Source organism: Salmo trutta, chromosome 1, assembly GCF_901001165.1.
Source record: "Salmo trutta chromosome 1, fSalTru1.1, whole genome shotgun sequence".
NCBI lineage: Eukaryota > Metazoa > Chordata > Actinopteri > Salmoniformes > Salmonidae > Salmo > Salmo trutta.
In genome coordinates this window covers 78067480-78091306 of record NC_042957.1, presented here as the reverse complement: position 1 = coordinate 78091306, position 23827 = coordinate 78067480, and the positions used below count along the sequence as shown (strand labels likewise).

At 44.7% G+C, this 23827-nt stretch overlaps 1 protein-coding gene across 2 annotated transcripts; it reads left to right on the top strand.

Moving 5' to 3' along the window:
- The first annotated feature begins 4157 nt into the window (after positions 1-4157).
- Positions 4158-23585, top strand: LOC115208375 (deoxyribonuclease-1-like). 2 transcript variants are annotated; one of them, XM_029776387.1, is made up of 9 exons: positions 4158-4340; positions 5821-5962; positions 6325-6413; positions 6621-6707; positions 7864-7979; positions 16236-16348; positions 20339-20493; positions 20964-21057; positions 23102-23585. In XM_029776387.1, the coding sequence occupies exons 2-9, from the start codon at positions 5822-5824 to the stop codon at positions 23165-23167; spliced, it is 861 nt and encodes a 286-aa protein (XP_029632247.1). In that variant the 5' UTR covers positions 4158-4340; position 5821; the 3' UTR covers positions 23168-23585. The 2 variants fall into 2 exon arrangements, with proteins under 2 accessions (XP_029632247.1, XP_029632258.1); XM_029776398.1 differs by lacking the exon at positions 20964-21057.
- Positions 23586-23827: the final 242 nt, after the last annotated feature.

The window sequence follows — 23827 nt, the reverse complement described above, 5'->3', positions numbered from 1 at the left end:
CTATCAACACACTATCAACTGCAAGTGCAACTAACTTGCCTCTCAGACAGACAATCAAATGGTGCACCACTTTTGATCAGGGCCCTTACAGGACACCATACAGAGCCTTCAGAAAGTAATCACACCCCTTCACTTTTTCCAACATTTTATTGTGTTACAGCCTGAATTCAAAATGGATTAAATGGAGATTTTGTGTCACTGGCCTGAACACAATACTCTATAATGTGAGTTAAATAATGTTTTTAGAAATGTTAACAAATGTATTTAAAATGAAAAGCTGAATAGTCTTAAGTCAATAATTATTCAACCCCTTTGTTATGGAAACGCCTAAATAAGTTCAGGAGTAAAAATGTGCTTAACAAGTCACATAATAAGTTTCATGGACTCACTGTGTGCAAATATAGTGTTTAACATGATTTGTTAATGACTACCTCATCTCTGTACCCCACACATACTATTATCTGTAAGGTCCCTCAGTGGAGCAGTACATTTCAAACACAGATTTGTGACAGAAAGGAAGGAAGCCTGTACAGAATAAAAATATTCCAAAAACATGCATCCTGTCTTTAACAAGGCACTAAAGTAAAACTGCAAAAAATGTGGCAGAGCAATTCACTTTTTGTGCTGAATACAAAGTGTTATGTTTCGGGCAAATCCAATACAACAGCACCCGATGTCACAGGAAGGCCAAAAAAAAATCATCAAGGACAACATCCACCCAAGTCACTGCCTGTTCACACTGCTATCATCCAGAAGGCGAGGTCAGTACAGGTGCATCAAAGCTGGGACCGAGAGACTGAAAAACAGCTTCTATCTCAAGGCCATCAGACTGTTAAACATCCCTCACTAACATTGAGTGGCTGCTGCCTACACACAGACTTGAAATCACTGGCCACTTTAATAAATGGAACACTAGTCACTTTAATAATGGCACTTTAGTAACGCATTACTCATCTGAAATGTATATACTGTATTCTATACTATCTATTGCATCTTAGTCTATGCCGCTCTGTCATTGCTCCTCCATATATATATATTTATATATTCTTATTCCATTCCTTTAGTTAGATCTGTGTGTACTAGGTATTTGTTGTGGAATTGTTAGATATTACTTGTTAGATTTTGCTGCACTGTCGGAACTAGAAGCACAAGCATTTCGCTACACTCGCAATAACATCTGCTAACCATGTGTATGTGACCAATAACATCTGCTAACCACGTGTATGTGACCAATAACATCTGCTAACCATGTGTATGTGACCAATAACATCTGCTAACCATGTGTATGTGACCAATAACATCTGCTAACCATGTGTATGTGACCAATAACGTCTGCTAACCATGTGTATGTGACCAATAACATCTGCTAACCACGTGTATGTGACCAATAACATCTGCTAACCACGTGTATGTGACCAATAACATCTGCTAACCATGTGTATGTGACCAATAACATCTGCTAACCACGTGTATGTGACCAATAACATCTGCTAACCACGTGTATGTGACCAATAACATCTGCTAACCATGTGTATGTGACCAATAACATCTGCTAACCACGTGTATGTGACCAATAACATCTGCTAACCACGTGTATGTGACCAATAACATCTGCTAACAATGTGTATGTGACCAATAACATCTGCTAACCATGTGTATGTGACCAATAACGTCTGCTAACCATGTGTATGTGACCAATAACATCTGCTAACCACGTGTATGTGACCAATAACATCTGCTAACCATGTGTATGTGACCAATAACATCTGCTAACCACGTGTATGTGACCAATAACATCTGCTAACCACATGTATGTGACCAATAACATCTGCTAACCACATGTATGTGACCAATAACATCTGCTAACCACGTGTATGTGACCAATAACATCTGCTAACCATGTGTATGCGACCAATAACATCTGCTAACCATGTGTATGTGACCAATAACATCTGCTAACCATGTGTATGGACCAATAACGTCTGCTAACCATGTGTATGCGACCAATAACATTTGATTTGAATTGATTTGACCTTTCAGCCTTGACAAAAAATAGCAATTTATTCCCACTTTGTAACACAACAAAATGTGGAAAAAGTCAAGGGGTGTGAATATTTTCTTTAGGCTCTGTACATATCTTAAGCCCAATTCCCATAGCAGGGGTGCCGAGGGTGCTGCAGCACCCCCTGATAAATTACATTTAAAAAAATATAATAATAAAAATAACTTTTTCTGGTCAAAAGTAGTGCAAAATCAAGTCAAATCACATTTTATTTTTCACATGCGCCGAATAAAACAGGTGTAGACCTTACAGTCAAATGCTTAGTCACAAGCTCTTAACCGACAATGCAGTTTTAAGATTTTTTTATTTTTTTTAAGAAAGTACAAGTAAAAAAATAAATGTAAAAAAGCACTGTATGGAATAGGGTCATTTGATAATGTAGATACAGATATGCTGTGTCATCCCTGAGACTCACATGGAAAGTGACCCCCCTTCCCCATAATGAAGTTATATACAGTAGGAGCACCAGTCTAACACGTAGCTCCTTCACTCTACCTAGTTCAGGTTTAATCTTATCGCCTCACTGAAGACACCTGGTCCTTTCTCACACCCAATACAAACACTAACACTACAGGACTGCTGAGCTGGGCTGTGAGCTGGGCTGTCAATCCCATCACCACTTTATCTTCATCTGAACTAGCCTTGGGCCGGTATTCAATCCCATCACCACTTTATCTTCATCTGAACTATCCTTGGGCCGGGATTCAATCCCATCACCACTTTATCTTCATCTGAACTATCCTTGGGCCGGGATTCAATCCCATCACCACTTTATCTTCATCTGAACTAGCCTTGGGCCGGGATTCAATCCCATCACCACTTTACCTTCATCTGAACTAGCCTTGGGCCGGGATTCAAACCCATCACCACTTTGTCTTCATCTGAACTAGCCTTGGGCCGGGATTCAATCCCATCACCACTTTACCTTCATCTGAACTAGCCTTGGGCCGGGATTCAATCCCATCACCACTTTATCTTCATCTGAACTAGCCTTGGGCCGGGATTCAATCCCATCACCACTTTATCTTCATCTGAACTAGCCTTGGGCCGGGATTCAATCCCATCACCACTTTATCTTCATCTGAACTAGCCTTGGGCCGGGATTCAATCCCATCACCACTTTATCTTCATCTGAACTAGCCTTGGGCCGGGATTCAATCCCATCACCACTTTATCTTCATCTGAACTAGCCTTGGGCCGGGATTCAATCCCATCCCCACTTTATCTTCATCTGAACTATCCTTAGGCCGGGATTCAAACCCATCACCACTTTGTCTTCATCTGAACTAGCCTTGGGCCGGGATTCAATCCCATCACCACTTTGTCTTCATCTGAACTAGCCTTGGGCCGGGATTCAATCCCATCACCACTTTATCTTCATCTGAACTAGCCTTGGGCCGGGATTCAATCCCATCACCACTTTATCTTCATCTGAACTAGCCTTGGGCCGGGATTCAATCCCATCACCACTTTATCTTCATCTGAACTAGCCTTGGGCCGGGATTCAATCCCATCACCACTTTATCTTCATCTGAACTAGCCTTGGGCCGGGATTCAATCCCATCACCACTTTATCTTCATCTGAACTAGCCTTGGGCCGGGATTCAATCACATCACCACTTTATCTTCATCTGAACTAGCCTTGGGCCGGGATTCAATCCCATCACCACTTTATCTTCATCTGAACTAGCCTTGGGCTGGGATTCAATCCCATCACCACTTTATCTTCATCTGAACTAGCCTTGGGCTGGGATTCAATCCCATCACCACTTTATCTTCATCTGAACTAGCCTTGGGCCGGGATTCAATCCCATCACCACTTTATCTTCATCTGAACTAGCCTTGGGCCGGGTATTCAATCCCATCACCACTTTTCAGCTATGCACCTTTTAAAAGCAATATTCCCTCCTTACCACCATCACTCTACCTAGTTCAGCCTTGATGCTTTCACTCCCCCCTGCTACCCTCAACCCCCCGCCCCGCTACCCTCACCCTCCTCACTCCTCTCCCCCCCCCTCCTCCCACCTCTTCCTCCCTCTGTGGACCTAACTGGTCCAACGTGATGTTTTCCCACAGTCCCAGCCTCCAGCCCAGGTGAATGTAAGCCGGGGGGTAGATAGGGGCAGATAGGGGCTTCTGTGTGAAAGGTACTACAGTAGACTGTTAGAACGGACACACAGAGGGCTCTGTCCTCTCTCTATAATAGCAGGTTTCCTCTCCCTTCAGACCCCACTGAGGCAGCAGACCCACACTATACTGAACCAACCAACACAAGCAGGTAAGTTACTCTTCTTCATGTTTTGTTTAAACTATGGTTATGTCCCAAATTTGTATTTGTATTTATTAGGGATCCACATTAGTTCCTGTCAAGGCAGCAGCTACTCTTCCTGGGGTTTATTATGGATCCCCATTAGTTCCTGCCAAGGCAGCAGCTAGGGATTCTTCCTGGGATCCAAACACTTTAAGACACTTACATTACATATAAAACAAAAGATAAAACAGTACAAAGGTCATCCCTGTGGCTCAGTTGGTAGAGCATGGTGTTTGCAACGCCAGCATGGTGTGTGCAACGCCAGGGTTGTGGGTTTGATTCCCACGGGGGGCCAGTACAAAGAAAAAAAAAAAAAAAAATGCATGAAATGAAATGTATGTATTCACTACTGTAAGTCGCTCTGGATAAGAGCGTCTGCTAAATGACTAAAATGTAAATGTACATCATATAACATTATTACACCACTACATATCTCCAATACAACATGTATAATACCACCATACAACAATATCACAATGAACGTGTGTGTAGAGTGCGTGTGCTAGGGTGTGGGTGTGTATGCGTGTGTCTGTTCGTGTGTGTATCTCTTCACATTCCCCACTGTTCCATAAGGTGTATTTTTATCTGTTTTTTTAAACCTGATTCTACCACTTGCATCAGTTACATGATGTGGAATAGAGTTCCATGTAGTCATGGCTCTATGTAGTACTGTGCGCCTCCCATAGTCTGTTCTTGACTTGGGGATTGTGATGAGACCTCTGGTGGCATCTCTGTCCGAGCTGTGTGTTAGTCGTTCAAACAGACACCTCGGTGCATTCAGCAAGTCATGAGAGCCATTTGCCATTTTCTTTAAGTCCCTCATTGTGGCACCTAACCAGACGACTGAACAGAAGTCCAGGTGCGACAAAACTAGGGCCTGTAGGACCTGCCTTGTTTACCTGCCTTGTTGTTAAGAAGGCAGAGCAGCTCTTAATTATGGACATACTTCTCCCCATCTTAGCTAATGTCGTATCAACATGTTTTTATCACGACAGTATACAATCCAGGTTTACTCCAAGCAGTTTAGTCACCTCAGAGAGAGAGAGAGAGAGAGAGAGAGAGAGAGAGAGAGAACATACTTAAATTCACACAGGACACCGGATAAGACAGGAGAAATACTCCAGATATAACAGACTGACCCTAGCCCCCAGACACATGAACTACTGCAGCATAAATACTGGAGGCTGAGACAGGAGGGGTTGGGAGACACTGTGGCCCCGCCCGACGATACCCCCGGACAGGGCCAAACAGGCAGGATATAACCCCATATCTGACCTCTAATCCCTGACCTCCAGAATGCGTGTGGCCTGTAATATCTGACCTCTAACCTCTGACCTCTAATCCCTGACCTCCAGGATGTGTGTGGCCTGTAATATCTGACCTCTAATCCCTGACCTCCAGGATGTGTGTGGCCTGTAATATCTGACCTCTAACCCCTGACCTCCAGAATGCGTGTAGCCTGTCTGTTAGTGCTGTTCCTATTGACCCTGGTGCAGCTGGGAGGCTGTCTGCTGCTAGGAGCCTTCAACATCAAGACATTCGGAGACAAGAAGTCCTCCAACTCAACCCTCATGGACATCATCACTCAGGTAGAGCTTTATCTCATAACATCATAATGTAATGCTTTATCTCATAACATCATAATGTAATGCTTTATCTCATAACATCACAATGTAACGCTTTATCTCATAACATCATAATGTAACGCTTTATCTCATAACATCATAATGTAATGCTTTATCTCATAACATCATAATGTAACACTTTATCTCATAACATCATAATGTAACACTTTATCTCATAACATCATAATGTAACGCTTTATCTCATAACATCTTGGGACGAAAAGTGTTTGTAGATTCTCCATTTGAAAGTACTTCTTAGTCCAAGTCTAGGCTGTGTTCGGGAACCTTAGTTGTTATTCATTTATATTAGGATTTTTATGTATTAGATAGTGCACCGTTATGATATCGTGCTGATCCAGGAAGTAAGAGACACTGACCTATCAGCAACCAACAAACTGATGCAGCACGTCAACAAGTAAGACCAATCACAGCCCTGAAACAATATTACATCCACTAACCAATGACAGCCCCTCTGATATAAAGACTTTGTAATGTGTGTTGTTTAATAACTCTATAATGATATTGTAATGTGTGTTGTTTAATAACTCTATAATGATATTGTAATGTGTGTTGTTTAATAACTACATACTGATATTATAATGTGTGTTTTGTTTGTTGCCAGAGGCTTGTCTCCCTATAGGTACCGTCACATTGTCAGTGAGGAACTGGGACGCAGTACCTACACAGAGAGATACCTCTACCTGTACAGGTAATATACAGAGAGAAACCTCTACCTGTACAGGTAATACACAGAGAGATACCTCTACCTGTACAGGTAATATACAGAGAGATACCTCTACCTGTACAGGTAATACACAGAGAGATACCTCTACCTGTACAGGTAATACACAGAGATATACCTCTACCTGTACAGGTAATACACAGAGAGATACCTCTACCTGTACAGGTAATATACAGAGAGATACCTCTACCTGTACAGGTAATACACAGAGAGATACCTCTACCTGTACAGGTAATACACAGAGAGATACCTCTACCTGTACAGGTAATATACAGAGAGAAACCTCTACCTGTACAGGTAATACACAGAGAGATACCTCCACCTGTACAGGTAATATGCAGAGAGATACCTCTACCTGTACAGGTAATACACAGAGAGATACCTCTACCTGTACAGGTAATACACAGAGATATACCTCTACCTGTACAGGTAATACACAGAGAGATACCTCTACCTGTACAGGTAATACACAGAGAGATACCTCTACCTGTACAGGTAATACACAGAGAGATATCTCTACCTGTACAGGTAATACACAGAGAGATACCTCTACCTGTACAGGTAATACACAGAGAGATACCTCTACCTGTACAGGTAATACACAGAGAGATACCTCTACCTGTACAGGTAATATACAGAGAGATACCTCTACCTGTACAGGTAATACACAGAGAGATATCTCTACCTGTACAGGTAATACACAGAGAGATACCTCTACCTGTACAGGTAATACACAGAGAGATACCTCTACCTGTACAGGTAATACACAGAGAGATATCTCTACCTGTACAGGTAATACACAGAGAGATACCTCTACCTGTACAGGTAATACACAGAGAGATACCTCTACCTGTACAGGTAATACACAGAGAGATACCTCTACATGTACAGGTAATACACAGAGAGATACCTCTACCTGTACAGGTAATACACAGAGAGATACCTCTACATGTACAGGTAATACACAGAGAGATACCTCTACCTGTACAGGTAATATACAGAGAGATACCTCCACCTGTACAGGTTCTGTTCTGCTCTGTTCTGCTCTGTACTGTGCCGTTCTGTGCTGCACTAAACACTGAAACCATCTCCTAAAGCGTGTGTTTGTCCTGTTATATGATAGAGAGGAGACGGTCTCTGTGGCTAAGAACTACACGTACGATGACGGCTGTGAGCCCTGCGGTACAGATACCTTCATCAGAGAACCCTTCATTGTCATGTTCTCCTCGAACTACACAGGTAGAGAGGGGGAGATGGGGGAGGGAATGGGAGAGGGAGGGGGTGATGGGGAGAGGTGGGAGGGGGAGGGAGATGGTGATGGGGGAGAGAGCAGGGAGGGAGAGGGGGAATGAGAGGGAGAGAGAGATTCTGTGTGTGTGTGAGAGAGCGAGAAAGAGAGAAAAAATATGAGGTTCCTTTACATAAAAAAATTATTAACTCAAAAAACGTTGTTTTTTTTTCATTAGTCCACTGTTGATACAGTCAGTCCCAAGATGTTTTGCATGTCAGCAGGCACGTTTATAAATATTAGACTTTCAAGAAGCTGTCACGTCGTTCGTCGGAAGGAGCGGACCAAAGTGCAGCGTGTGTATCGTTCCACATATTTCATTGAACTGTGAAACTATGCAAGATACACAAATAAACTAAAGAACAAAAACAACAAACCGTGACGAAGAGGTGCAACATACACTAACTCAAAAACAATCTCCCACAAACCTAGGTGGGAAAAACAACTGCTTGAGTATGATCTCCAATTAGCGACAACGATGACCAGCTGCCTCTAATTGGAGATCATCCCAAAAAACAACAACATAGAAATACAAAAACTAGAACATAACAACATAGAAAATCTAAACTAGAAAAAAAACCTGTCACGCCCTGACCTACTCTACCATAGAAAATAACAGCTTTCTATGAATGTCACGTCCTGACCAGCAGAGGGAGTAATTGTATTAGTTTTGGTCAGGACGTGGCAGAGGTTTTATGTTATGTGTAATTTGGGTTGCTGGACTCTCAATTGGAGGCAGGTGTTTCTAGTTGCCTCTGATTGGGAGTCCTATAAACAGGTGTGTGTTTTTCTTTGGGGTTGTGGGTAGTTGTTTGTGAGCACTGCTTTGTTTAGCCTGCCACACTGTTCGTGTCGTGAGTATTGTTTATTGTTTTTTTCCTGTGGATGCTTTACTCATGTTTTATTAAAAAAAGATGAGTATCCACATTCCCGCTGCGTATTGGTCTTCTCTCCACTACGACAAATGTTACAGAACTACCCACCAGACCAGGACCAAGCAGCGGAGGAATTCTGGTGAGGACTGGGGAACACGGCGGGTAAGGGAGCCCGAGAGGCAGCCCCAAGATTTTTTTTTGGGGGGGGGCACAAGGGCTGTTTGGCGGGACGAGATTGGAGACCCAGGCCAGCTCCCCGTACCCTTTTTGGACAGAAAGAGACTGGACAGGTCCCGTGCTTTGGGGTAAGGGCTGTGGTGAGGCCTGGTATTTTCAGGCCGGTAAGCGCAGTACCAGCGCCCCGCATGTGCCAGGGGAGAGTGGGCATCGAGCCTGAAGGGGTGATGCCAACCCTGCGCTCAAGACCGCCAGTGCGCCTCTACGGTCCAGTATTTCCCGCTACACGCACTAGCCTTGAGGTGCGTGTCTCCAGGCTGGCACGTCCTGTACCAGCCCCACGCACCAGGCATCTAGTGCGTCAGCCCAGCCTCGCCAGTCTGGGGCCGCCAGAGCTGCCCGCCAGTCAGGAGTCGCCAGAGCTGCCCGCCAGTCAGGAGTCACCAGAGCTGCCCGCCAGTCAGGAGTCGCCAGAGCTGCCCGCCAGTCAGGAGTCGCCAGAGCTGCCCGCCAGTCAGGAGTCGCCAGAGCTGCCCGCCAGTCAGGAGTCGCCAGAGCTGCGCGCCAGTCAGGAGCCGCCAGAGCTGCCCGCCAGTCAGGAGCCGCCAGAGCTGCCCGCCAGTCAGGAGCCGCCAGAGCTGCCCGCCAGCCAGGAGCCGCCAGAGCGGCCCGTCTGCCCGGAGATGCCAGAGCGGCCCGTCTGCCCGGAGATGCCAGAGCGGCCCGTCTGCCCGGATCAGCCGGAGCGGCCCGTCTGCCCGGATCAGCCGGAGCGGCCCGTCTGCCCGGATCAGCCGGAGCGGCCCGTCTGCCCGGATCAGCCGGAGCGGCCCGTCTGCCCGGATTTGCCGGAGTGGCCCGCCTGTCTGGATCTGCCGGATTGTCCCGCCTGTCCTCCGGCCCAGCCCGAGTGGCCCGCCTGTCCTCCGGCCCAGCCCGAGTGGCCCGCCTGTCCTCCGGCCCAGCCCGAGTGGCCCGCCTGTCCTCCGGCCCAGCCCGAGTGGCCCGCCTGTCCTCCGGCCCAGCCCGAGTGGCCCGCCTGTCCTCCGGGTCAGCCAGAGTGGCCCGTCTGCCCGGCGCAGCCATCGCCGCCTGCCAGCCGGGCGCAGCCAGGGGCGCCGCCCAAGTGGGCGACGCCGAAGGTGGAGCGAGGTCCACGTCCCGCACCTGAGCCACCTCCTATATAGGTGGGTTGGGGAGGGGGGGTGTAGCACAGTGCCGTCGTTGACGGCAGCCACCCTCCTTTCCCTCCCTTCAGTTTAGGGGGATATTTTTTGGTGTTTGGGGGTTTTTGTCTTTTCTTTTAGGTGCATTCTGCACCTTTGGGGGGGGGGGGTACTGTCACATCCTGACCAGCAGAGGGAGTAATTGTATTAGTTTTGGTCAGGACGTGGCAGAGGTTTTGTGTTATGTGTAAGTTGGGTTGCTGGACTCTCAATTGGAGGCAGGTGTTTCTAGTTGCCTCTGATTGGGAGTCCTATAAACAGGTGTGTGTTTTTCTTTGGGGTTGTGGGTAGTTGTTTGTGAGCACTGCTTTGTTTAGCCTGCCACACTGTTCGTGTCATGAGTATTGTTTATTGTTTTTTTCCTGTGGATGCTTTACTCATGTTTTATTAAAAAAAGATGAGTATCCACATTCCCGCTGCGTATTGGTCTTCTCTCCACTACGACAAATGTTACACAGAAGCAAAGTGTCATGAAGCATTTTGCATCATACAGCTGCACCATCGAGAGCATCCTGACCGGTTGCATAACCGCCTGGTATGGCAACTGCTCGGCAACCGACCGTAAGGCGCTACAGAGGGTAGTGCGTACGGCCCAGTACATCACTGGGGCCAAGCTTCCTGCCATCCAGGACCTATATACTAGGCGGTGTCAGAGGAAGGCCCAAAAAATTGTCAAAGACTCCAGTCACCCAAGTCATAGACTGTTTTCTCTGCTACCGCATGCCGCCAAGTCTAGGTCCAAAAGGCTCCCTAACAGCTTCTACCCCAAGCCATAAGATTGCTGAACAATTAATCAAATGGACACCCGGACTATTTACATTAGTTTTGTACCATACCACTCACTGTTTATTGTCTATGTATCACTTTACCCTTACTTACATGTACAAATTACCTAGACTAACCCGCACATTGACTCGGTACCCTGTTTATAGCCTTGTTATTGTTATTTTATTGTGTTGCTTTTTATAAAAAATTGTTACTTTAGTTTATTTAGTAAACATTTTCTTAAGTCTACTTCTTTTCTTGAACTGCATTTTTGGTTAAAGGCTCGTAAGTAGCCATTTTCACGGTAAGGTCTACCTACACCTGTCGGCGCATGTGACAAATACAATTACATTTGATTTGATTAGATTGTTGATGATGTTACAAGTGACTCTCTGCTTCTTCTTCTTCTTTTTATTTTCTTCTTCTTCTTTTCCTTTGTTGTTCTTCTTCTTTTCCTTTGTTGTTCTTCTTCTTTTCCTTTGTTGTTCTTCTTCTTTTCCTTTGTTGTTCTTCTTCTTCTCCTTTGTTGTTCTTCTTCTTTTCCTTTGTTGTTCTTCTTCTTTTCCTTTGTTGTTCTTCTTCTTTTCCTTTGTTGTTCTTCTTCTTTTCCTTTGTTGTTCTTCTTCTTTTCCTTTGTTGTTCTTCTTCTTTTCCTTTGTTGTTCTTCTTCTTTTCCTTTGTTGTTCTTCTTCTTTTCCTTTGTTCTTCTTCTTCTTCTTCTTTTATTCTGTACGTAAATCCGAGACACTCCATTTAGTATGATATGTATGTATTAATTTGTGGACGTTCATCACCCATTTCATGTGATACAGTGCATTCGGAAAGTTTTCAGACCCCTTGACTTTTTCAAAATTTTGTTACGTTACAGCCTTATTCTAAAATGGATTTAAAAATAAAGAATTTCATCAATCTACACAAATACTTCATAATCACAAAGCAAAAACATTTTTTTTCAAATTTAAGGAAAATCTATTACAATAAAAAAACTGAAATGTCACATTTACATAACATAAGTATTCCGACCCTTTACTCAGTACTTTGTTGAAGCACCTTTGGCAGCAATTACAGCCTGGAGTCTTCTTGGGTTTGACGCTACAAGCTTGGCACACCTGTATTTGGGGAGTTTCTCCCATTCTTCTTTGCAGATCCTCTCAAGCTCTGTCAGGTTGGATGGGGAGTGTCGCTGCACAGCAATTTGCAGCTCTCTCCAGAGATGTTCGATCGGGTTCAAGTCCGGGCTCTGGCTGGGCCACTCAAGGACATTCAGAGACGTGTCCCAAAGCGACTCCTGCGTTGTCTTGGCTGTGTGTTTAGGGCCATTGTCCTGTTGGAAGGAGAACCTTCGCCCCAGTCTGAGGTCCTGAGCGCTCTGGAGCAGGTTTTCATCAAGGATCTGTCTGTACTTTGCTCCGTTCATCTTTCCCTCGATCCTGACTAGTCTCACAGTCCCTGCCGCTAAAAAACATCCCCACAGCATGATGCTGCCACCACCATGCTTCACCGTAGAGGTGGTGCCAGGTTTCCTCCAGACGTGACGCTTGGCATTCAGGCCAAAGAGTTCAATCTTGGTTTCATCAGACCAGAGAATCTTGTTTCTGATGGTCTGAGAGTCTTTAGGTGCCTTTTGGCAAACTCCAAGTGGGCTGTCATGTGCTTTTTACTGAGGAGTAGCTTTCATCTGGCTATTCTAACATAAAGGCCTGATTGGTGGAGTGCTGTCAGAGTGACCATCAGGTTTTTGGTCACCTCCCTGACCAAGGTTCTTCTCCCCCGAATGCTCGGCTTGGCCGGGTGGCCAGCTCTAGGAAGTGTTTTGGTGGATCCAAACTTCTTCCATTTGAATGATGGAGGACACTATGTTCTTGGGGACCTTCAATGCTGCACAAATGTTTTGGTACCCTTCTCTAGATCTGTGCCTTGACACAATCCAGTCTCAGAGCTCTACGGACAATTCCTTCAACCTCATGGCTTGGTGTTTGCTCTGACATGCACTGTCAACTGTGGGACCTTATATTGACAGGTGTGTGCATTTCCAGATCATGTCCAACCAATTTAATTGACCACAGGTGGACTCCAATCAAGTTGTAGAAACATCTCAAGGGTGATCAATGGAAACAGGATGCACCTGAGCTCAATTTCGAGTCTCATAGCAAAGGGTCTGAATACTTATGTAAATACCTTTTTTTGTCAATTTATTTTTAAATGGCCAAAAATGTATACAAACCTGTTTTCGCTTTGTTAGTATGGGGTGCTGTGTGTAGATTGATGATGATTTAAAACATTTTTTAAATCCATTTTAGAATAAGGCTGTAATGTAACAAAATGTGGAAAGAGTCAAGGGGTCTGAATACTTTCTGAATGCACTGTATGTTACGAATCTGCAAAATGTATGATATGTTACAAATTCTAGCTAGGTGGCTAGGTGGCTAACGGTAGCTAGCTGGCTAACGTTAGCTAGGCTGGGGGTTAAGGTTAGGGGAAGGTCTTAGCTGACATACTAAGTACTTGCAAAGTAGCTAAAAGGTTGTAACTAGTTGCTAATTAGCTAAAATACTAAAGTTGTATGTAATGAGATTCAAACTCGCCCTTGTCCAACCACCCTACTTTTGTCTTAAATAACCATCTTTGTCATGTAACCAAATGTAACACATTGTACACATTTGAGTGTCCTGAATGTACTTTTACTACGTTACTGTGACGTCTACTCCAGCTCCTCCTCTCTGGCGCTCGTTGTCACCAGTTTATTCATTATTACGCACACCTGCCACCATCGTTACGCACCCCTGCCACCATTGTTACGCACACCCGCCACCATGGTTACGCACACCTGCCACCATCGTTACGCACACCTGCCACCATCGTTACGCACACCTGCCACCATCGTTACGCACACCTAACACCATCGTTACGCACACCTGCCACCATCGTTACGCACACCTGCCACCATCGTTACGCACACCTGCCACCATCGTTACGCACACCTGCCACCATCGTTACGCACACCTGCCACCATCGTTACGCACACCTAACACCATCGTTACGCACACCTGCCACCATCGTTACGCACACCTGCCACCATCGTTACGCACACCTGCCACCATCGTTACGCACACCTAACACCATCGTTACGCACACCTGCCACCATCGTTACGCACACCTGCCACCATCGTTACGCACACCTGCCACCATCGTTACGCACACCTGCCACCATCGTTACGCACACCTGCCACCATCGTTACGCACACCTGCCACCAGCGTTACGCGCACTTGCGCTTCATGAGACACACCTGGACTTCACCTTCCTAATTACCTTCCCTATATACAGTTGAAGTCGGAGGTTTACATACACCTTAGCCAAATACATTTAAACTCAGTTTTTCACTATTACTGACATATAATCCTAGTAAAAATGCCCTGTCTTAGGTCAGTTAGGATCACCACTTTATTTTAAGAATGTGAAATGTCAGAATAATAGTAGAGATAATTATTTATTTCAGCTTTTATTTCTTTCATCACATTCCCACTGGGTCAGGAGTTTACATACGCTCAATTAGTATTTGGTAGCATTGCCTTTAAATTGTTTACCTTGGGTCAAACGTTTTGGGTAGCCTTCCACAAGCTTCCCACAATAAGTTGGGTGAATTTTGGCCCATTCCTCCTGACAGAGCTGGTGTAACTGAGTCACGTTTGTAGGCCTCCTTGCTCGCACACACTTTTTCAGTTCTGCCCACAAATTCTCTATAGGATTGAGGTCAGGACTTTGTGATGGCCACTCCAATACCTTTACTTTGTTGTCCTTAAGCCATTTTGCCACAACTTTGGAAGTATGCTTGGGGTCATTGTCCATTTGGAAGACCCATTTGCGACCAAGCTTTAACTTCCTGAATGATGTCTTGAGATGTTGCTTCAATATATCAACATAATTTTCCTTCCTCATGATGCCATCTATTTTGTGAAGTGCACCAGTCCCTCCTGCAGCAAAGCACCCCCACAACATGATGCTGCCACCCCCGTGCTTCACAGTTGGGATGGTGTTCTTTGGCTTGCAAGCCTCCCCCTTTTTCCTCCAAACATTATGATGGTCATTATGGCCAAACAGTTCTATTTTGTTTCATCAGACCAGAGGACCATTTCTCCAAAAAGTATGATCTTTGTCCCCATGTGCAGTTGCAAACCGTAGTCTGGCTTTTTTATGGCAGTTTTGGAGCAGTGGCTTCTTCCTTGCTGAGCGGCCTTTCAGGTTATGTCGATATAGGACTCGTTTTACTGTGGATATAGATACTTTTGTACCTGTTTTCATCCGGGATCTTTACAAGGTCCTTTGCTGTTGTTCTGGGATTGATTTGCACTTTTCGCACCAAAGTACGTTCATCTCTAGGAGACAGAACGCATCTCCTTCCTGAACGGTATGACGGCTGCGTGGTCCCATGGTGCTTATACTTGCGTACTATTGTTTGTACAGATGAACCTTCAGACATTTGAAAATTGCTCCCAGGGATGAACCAGACTTGTGGAGGTCTACAATTTTTTTTTTTAGGTCTTGGCTGATTTCTTTTGATTTTTCCATGATGTCAAGCAAAGAGGCACTTTTGTTTGAAGGTAGGCCTTGAAATACATCCACAGGTACACCTCCAATTGACTCAAATTATTTCATTTAGCCTATCAGAAGCTTCTAAAGTCATGACATTATTTTCTGGATTTTTCCAAGCTGTTTAAAGGCATTGTATGTCACTCCCTTTGGATCTTTCCCTAGGCGTTATTGTTTCTGTTCCAGTGTTCATGTCTGTACGCTGCCCGTGTTTCTTGTTTTGTTCTACGTTAATTTATTTATTAAATACACTCCCTGAACTTGCTTCCCGACTCCCAGCGTACACGTTGCAGTTCCATCTAGTCTATGAGACCAGGCTGAATATCTTGAAAAACTTGACTGCTGCAAAACATTTTGGAACTGTCATGATTAATGAAGACATTACATCTTTAATTCTCCATTCCCCTCTTTCTGTGTTATTCTCCCTCCCTGCCTCACTTCCTCCCTTCCTGCCTCCCTGCCGCTCTCCCTCCCTTTCTACCTCCCTCCCTCCCTCTCGCTCTCCCTCCCTCCCTCCCTCCCTCACTGCCTCTCTCTCTCCCTCTCTCTCTTCCTCCCTCCCCCTCTCTCTTCTAGCTGTGAGGAACTTTGTTTTGATACCTCAACACACGTCTCCAGACTCGGCAGTGAAGGAGATTGACGCTCTGTACGATGTGGCCACTGACGTCAGAGCTCGCTGGAACACCAATGTGACTATACAACACACACACACACAAACAAACAAACACAGATACAGGCACGCACACACGCACTCTCCTCTGTAGTAGTTCTGCTAGGGGACTTCAATACTGGCTTTTATTTTATTTTCTCTCTATGGACTCTACACACACACACACTGACACACATTGACACACACACACTGACACACACACACACTGACACTGACACACACACACACACACACACACACACATTGACACACAGCACTGACACACACACACACACACACACACACACACACACACACACACACACACACACACACACACACACACACACACACACACACACACTGACACACACACACACACACACACACACATGTATACTGACTCCACACACACATATAATCATCATTTACACTGAGTGTACAAAACATTAAGAACACCTTCATACTATTGAGTTATAGAGTTAACATGTATTCCATGTTGAGTTTGAATCCCAATATTACACTTTATATTCATCACAGAAGACTGAAATATAACAAAACAGTTTGACATAGAAACACCAGATTTCCATCGTTAGTAATTATGCATCTTTATTCATCATGAAAAAATATGAATAAATAAATAAAATATTACTGTATTTAGTCATATGAATATTATTATTACTTCCCATGAGGCCAAAGAGGGAGATGTTGGTCTTTGACTGCAGGGAAGGGCTACCCTGTCTCCACCTCTTCATCTTTAACCTGTCTCCACCTCTTCATCTTTAACCTGTCTCCTCCCCTTCATCTTTAACCTGTCTCCACCTCTTCATCTTTAACCTGTCTCCACCTCTTCATCTTTAACCTGTCTCCTCCCCTTCATCTGTAACCTGTCTCCACCTCTTCATCTTTAACCTGTCTCCACCTCTTCATCTTTAACCTGTCTCCACCTCTTCATCTTTAACCTGTCTCCTCCCATTCATCTTTAATCCGTCTCCTCCCATTCATCTTTAACCTGTCTCCTCCCATTCATCTTTAATCTGTCTCCACCTCTTCATCTTTAACCTGTCTCCACCTCTTCATCTTTAACCTGTCTCCACCTCTTCATCTTTAACCTGTCTCCACCTCTTCATCTTTAACCTGTCTCCTCCCCTTCATCTTTAACCTGTCTCCACCTCTTCATCTTTAACCTGTCTCCACCTCTTCATCTTTAACCTGTCTCCTCCCCTTCATCTTTAACCTGTCTCCTCCCCTTCATCTTTAACCTGTCTCCACCTCTTCATCTTTAACCTGTCTCCACCTCTTCATCTTTAACCTGTCTCCACCTCTTCATCTTTAACCTGTCTCCACCTCTTCATCTTTAACCTGTCTCCTCCCCTTCATCTTTAACCTGTCTCCACCTCTTCATCTTTAACCTGTCTCCTCCCATTCATCTTTAACCTGTCTCCTCCCATTCATCTTTAACCTGTCTCCACCTCTTCATCTTTAACCTGTCTCCTCCCCTTCATCTTTAACCTGTCTCCTCCCCTTCATCTTTAACCTGTCTCCACCTCTTCATCTTTAACCTGTCTCCACCTCTTCATCTTTAACCTGTCTCCACCTCTTCATCTTTAACCTGTCTCCTCCCCTTCATCTTTAACCTGTCTCCACCTCTTCATCTTTAACCTGTCTCCACCTCTTCATCTTTAACCTGTCTCCACCTCTTCATCTTTAACCTGTCTCCTCCCCTTCATCTTTAACCTGTCTCCACCTCTTCATCTTTAACCTGTCTCCACCTCTTCATCTTTAATCTGTCTCCACCTCTTCATCTTTAACCTGTCTCCACCTCTTCATCTTTAACCTGTCTCCACCTCTTCATCTTTAATCTGTCTCCACCTCTTCATCTTTAACTTGTCTCCACCTCTTCATCTTTAACCTGTCTCCACCTCTTCATCTTTAACCTGTCTCCTCCCCTTCATCTTTAACCTGTCTCCACCTCTTCATCTTTAACCTGTCTCCACCTCTTCATCTTTAACCTGTCTCCACCTCTTCATCTTTAACCTGTCTCCACCTCTTCATCTTTAATCTGTCTCCACCTCTTCATCTTTAACCTGTCTCCTCCCCTTCATCTTTAACCTGTCTCCACCTCTTCATCGACAGTGATTAAAGTGGATTTAACAAAGTGCCTGTCATGGAAATGTTTCGTACAATCACTGCTGCTACTCTTGTTTATCATATATCCTGATGCCTAGTCACCTTACCCCTATACATACAGTATCTACCTCTATCACTCCAGTATCCCTGCACATTGTAAATATGGTATTGGAACTGACCCTGTATATATACTGTACACTGATCAAAAATATAAACGCAAAATGGAACAATTTCAACGATTTTAATGAGTTAGAGTTCATTTAAGGAAATCAGACTGAACAAAAATATAAACGCAACATTTAAAGTGTTGGTTCTGTGTTTCATGACCTGAAATAAAAGATCCCCTGAAATTTTCCATTCGCACAAAAAGCTTATTTCTCTCAAATGTACAAATTTGTTTACATCCCTGTCAGTGAGCATTTCTCCTTTGCCAAAATATTCCATCCACCTGACAGGTGTGGAATATCAAGAAACTGATTAAACAGCATGATCATTACACAGGTGCACCTTGTGCTGGGGACAATAAAAGGCCACTCTAAAATGTGCAGTTTTGTCATACAACACAATTCCACAGATGTCTCAAGTTTTGAGGGACCGTGCAATTGGCATGCTGGCTGCAGGAATGTCCACCAGAAATGTTGCCAGATAATTCAATTTGAATTTCTCTACCATAAGCCAACGTCGTTTCAGACATTGGAGGAGTAAGTCCAACCGGCCTAAAAAAAAAGCAGACCACGTGTAACCACACCAGCCAAGGACCTCCACATCCGGCTTCTTCACCTGCAGGATCGTCTGAGATCAGCCACCCGGACAGCTGATGAAACTGTGGGTTTGCACAACCGAAGAATTTCTGCACAAACTGTCAGAAACCGCTTCAGGAAAGCTCATCTGCATTCTTGTCATCCTCACCAGGGTCTTGACTTCAGTGGGCAAATGCTCACTTTCGATTGCCACTGCCACTCTGGAGAAGTGTGCTCTTCATGGATGAATCCCGATTTCAACTGTACCGGTCAGATGGCAGACAGCATGTATGGTGTTGTGTGGGTGAGCGGTTTGCTGATGTCAACGTTGTGGACAGAGTGCCCCATGGTGGAGGTGGGGTTATGGTATGGGCAGGCATAAGATATGGACAACGAACACAATTGCATTTTATCAATGGCAATTTGAATGCACAGAGATACCGTGACTAGATCCTGAGGCCCATTGTCGTGCCATTCATCCGCCGACATCACCTCATGTTTCAGCATGATAATGCATGGCCGCATGTTGCAAGGATCTGTACACAATTCCTGGAGGCTGAAAATGTCCCAGTTCTTCCATGGCCTGTATACTCACCAGACATGTCACCCATTGAGCATGTTTGGGATGCTCTGGGTAGAAGTGTACGACAGCATGTTCCAGTTCCACCCTAAAATCCAGCAACTTTGAACAGCCATTGAAGAGGAGTAGGACAACATTCCACCGGCCACAATCAACAGCCTGATCAAATCTATGTGAAGGAGATGTGTCGTGCTGCATGAGGCAAATGGTGGTCACACCAGATACTGACTGATGTTCTGACCCACACCCCTACTTTTTTTTAAAGGTATCTGTGACCAACAGATGCATATCTGTATTCCCAGTCATGTGAAATCCATATATTAGGGCCTAATGAATTTATTTCAATTGATTAATTTCCTTATATGAACTGTAACTCAGTAAAATCTTTGAAATTGTTGCATGTTGCGTTTATATTTTTGTTCAGTGTTGTACTACTTTGATATTGAATATTGCATTGTTGGGTTTTAGAGTTTACAAGAGAAAGGCATTTCACTGTTCTTGTGCACATAACATTAAAACATGAAACTTGACTTGCACGCAAAGGTTTGATTGATTGATGGATTGATTGATTGATTGGCAGGACATAGTGCTGCTGGGGGACTTCAACGCAGGCTGTCGCTACGTGAGTGGATCAGACTGGCAGCGGATACGCCTCTTCACAGACGACAGATACCACTGGCTGATACCTGACCACGCTGACACCACCGTCTCTAACACCGACTGTCCCTACGACAGGTCAGAGACACCCATGCACCTATACACATGCAACCACACACACACACACACACACACACACACACACACACACATTTTCAACACACACACACATAGACACACACATGTACACATTCGTTTTCAACACACACACACACATTTACACACAATTTCAACAAACACACATTTACACACACAATTACAAACACACACATTTACACACACAATTACAAACACACATTTACACACACATTTTCAACACACACACACACACACCCCAACTGCCCCCATGACAGGTTAGACCTAGCACACACAATCACTCACTCACTCACTCACTCACTCACTCACACACACACACACACAAACTCACACACACAATCACTCAGTCACTCACTCACACACACACACACACACTCACTCACTCACTCACACACACACACAAACTCACACACACACTCACTCACAGACTAACTGTTGATCTGGTTGTGAAGGGTGGTGGCCAACACTGAGATGATGAGAGGAGTGGTCCCTGGGTCGGCTGAGGTGTTCAACTACATGACACAACTGAAGCTCAGCCACAGCATGGTAACAACTCTTAACCCTTAAAGGTGGACTCAGCCACAGCATGGTAACAACTCTTAACCCTTAAAGGTGGACTCAGCCATATGATGGTAACAACTCTTAACCCTTAAAGGTGGACTCAGCCATATGATGGTAACAACTCTTAACCCTTAAAGGTGGACTCAGCCATATGATGGTAACAACTCTTAACCCTTAAAGGTGGACTCAGCCATATGATGGTAACAACTCTTAACCCTTAAAGGTGGACTCAGCCATATGATGTTGCATGCACGAAGTAAACACAATATCGGGTCAATTTCCACAACTGATAGCATTGAAGCGCGAGGCTAAACGTTCAATATGTATATTTTATTGTCACATACACTGGATAGGTGCAGTGAAATGTGTTGTTTTACAGGGTCAGCCATGGTAGTACTTCGCCCCTGGAGCAAATTAGGGTTAAGTGCCTTGCTCAAGGCCACATGGACAGATTTTTCACCTTGTCAGCTCGGGTATTCGAACCGGCAACATTTGGGTTACTGGACCAACGCTCTAACCCAGTGGTCACCAACTTTTGGTCGTGGAAGCTGTAGGAGCGGTGATTTGAGATATCCGATTGGCCAGCTCAGTATGCGAACTCGATTTAGCCACAGATCTCCCGGTCCGCTGGGTAGGCGGAGTTTGTCTTTTCAGACAAATGAAATGGTTCAAAATGGGAACCCTTTGCCTACCCGGTGCGCAGGGCTTCTGGATCAAGTGCACCAACCGCCAACAGGGCTTCTGAATCAAGTGCACCAACCGCCAACAGGGCTTCTGGATCAAGTGCACCCACCGCCAACAGGGCTTCTGGATCAAGTGCACCAACCGCCAACAGGGCTTCTGGATCAAGTGCACCAACTGCCAACAGGGCTTCTGGATCAAGTGCACCAACCGCCAACAGGGCTTCTGGATCAAGTGCACCAACTGCCAACAGGGCTTCTGAATCAAGTGCACCTATCGCCAACAGGGCTTCTGGATCAAGTGCACCAACCGCCAACAGGGCTTCTGGATCAAGTGCACCTATCGCCAACAGGGCAACACGAATACAAAAAACTAAGTAGCACTTTATCATTGGCTTTTCTACAGAAATGTTTGGTGATCGACTAGGAATGCCTTGAAGATCGACCAGTGGATCGCGATCGACCAGTTGGTGACCGCTGCTCTAACCAATAGGCTACCTGCCCTAAACTTCTCTTCTGCTTTGGTCCCGTAGCTACCACGTTGTAGCAGCGTGAAGCGCACCTGTGCACATGTGCAGATACTTTTTGGGACTGTGTCAGAGCAAAGTCTCAGCAAGGGCTCATTTCAAAATATGTGGTGATGCTCATTGCAACGTCATCTCACTGAGTCTACCTTTAACCTTCAAGTGTGATATTTTGGGTTGTTGAAGATGTATTTCTTAGCAGTTTATATGGTACAAGGATTCTCTACACTTGCTTGTTTTGTCACATACAATGAAATTAGGGGAACTATTAGAATTTTAGCAACCAGGAAATGGAGAAGCCATTTCTGCTTATTTCACCTTAAACTCAAGCCAGGCTTCCCCTCAACAGTAAATAAACTCTTAACTCTAGTTTGTTTGTGCATTTCTACACAATTTTAAAACTCTCAGCAAAAACAAGCAAAATTGACTCAGTCAATAGGAGACTTAACATTCACCTCAGTCAATAGGAGACTTAACATTCACCTCAGTCAATAGAGGACTTAACATTCACCTCAGTCAATAGAGGACTTAACATTCACCTCAGTCAATAGGAGACTGAACATTCACCTCAGTCAATAGGAGACTTAACATTCACCTCAGTCAATAGAGGACTGAACATTCACCTCAGTCAATAGAGGACTTAACATTCACCTCAGTCAATAGAGGACTTAACATTCACCTCAGTCAATAGGAGACAGCTACTTGCATTTTGCCTTCTAATCAGGATTGGAATGATTTTAGTAGCCCATTTTAAATGGTTGGTGTTGAGCTAGGTAGAGTAATAGTGTCTTACTGGTACAGCTCTACTCTCTCTCCCGCTCTCAGGCATTGGCTGTCAGCGACCACTATCCTGTTGAGGTGAAGCTGATTGGTCACGCCCCTGCTGCATGAGCCCGCCTCCAGGAAGTGTTCAGACACTCTCAAATTGCACCCTATTCGCTTTGTAGTACACTACTTTGGACCAGAGCCTTCTATAGGGAATAGGGTGCCAGTTGAATGTCATCACCATGACCTGTTTCAATAAAACTCAGCCAAACTGTGTTCATGTTATCGTTTGTGTCAACATGGCCTGTTTCAATAAAACTCATTCAAACTGTGCTTCTGTTATCTTGTGTCGACATGATCTGTTTCAATAAAACTCAGTGGAACTGTGCTCCTGTTATCATTTGTGTCGACATGTCCTGTTCCAATAAAACTCAGTAGAACTGTACTCCTGTTATTGTTTGTGTCCAACATTCAAGCTGAAACAAGTGCTTTATAAGAGATGGAAGAGCACATATGAATTCTATATTCATGTTGGAGTTTGGTTCTGTAAGCCCCTCAGTAACAGCTCAGACACCAGTGGAATGACGTCCAATCCAACCAGATACACCTATTAAACACATATGGCTACTGTTTGATCAATTAAACCCAACCATTTGAAGGTTATAGGATTGCTTCTCTACAGATTTTGTCTGTCCCAACAATCTAAAAATGTGGCTTGAGGTGGTTTAGAGGTCCAAGCCTCTGCCTCTGGAGCACATGTACAACGTACCACTGACAGCATGGGTT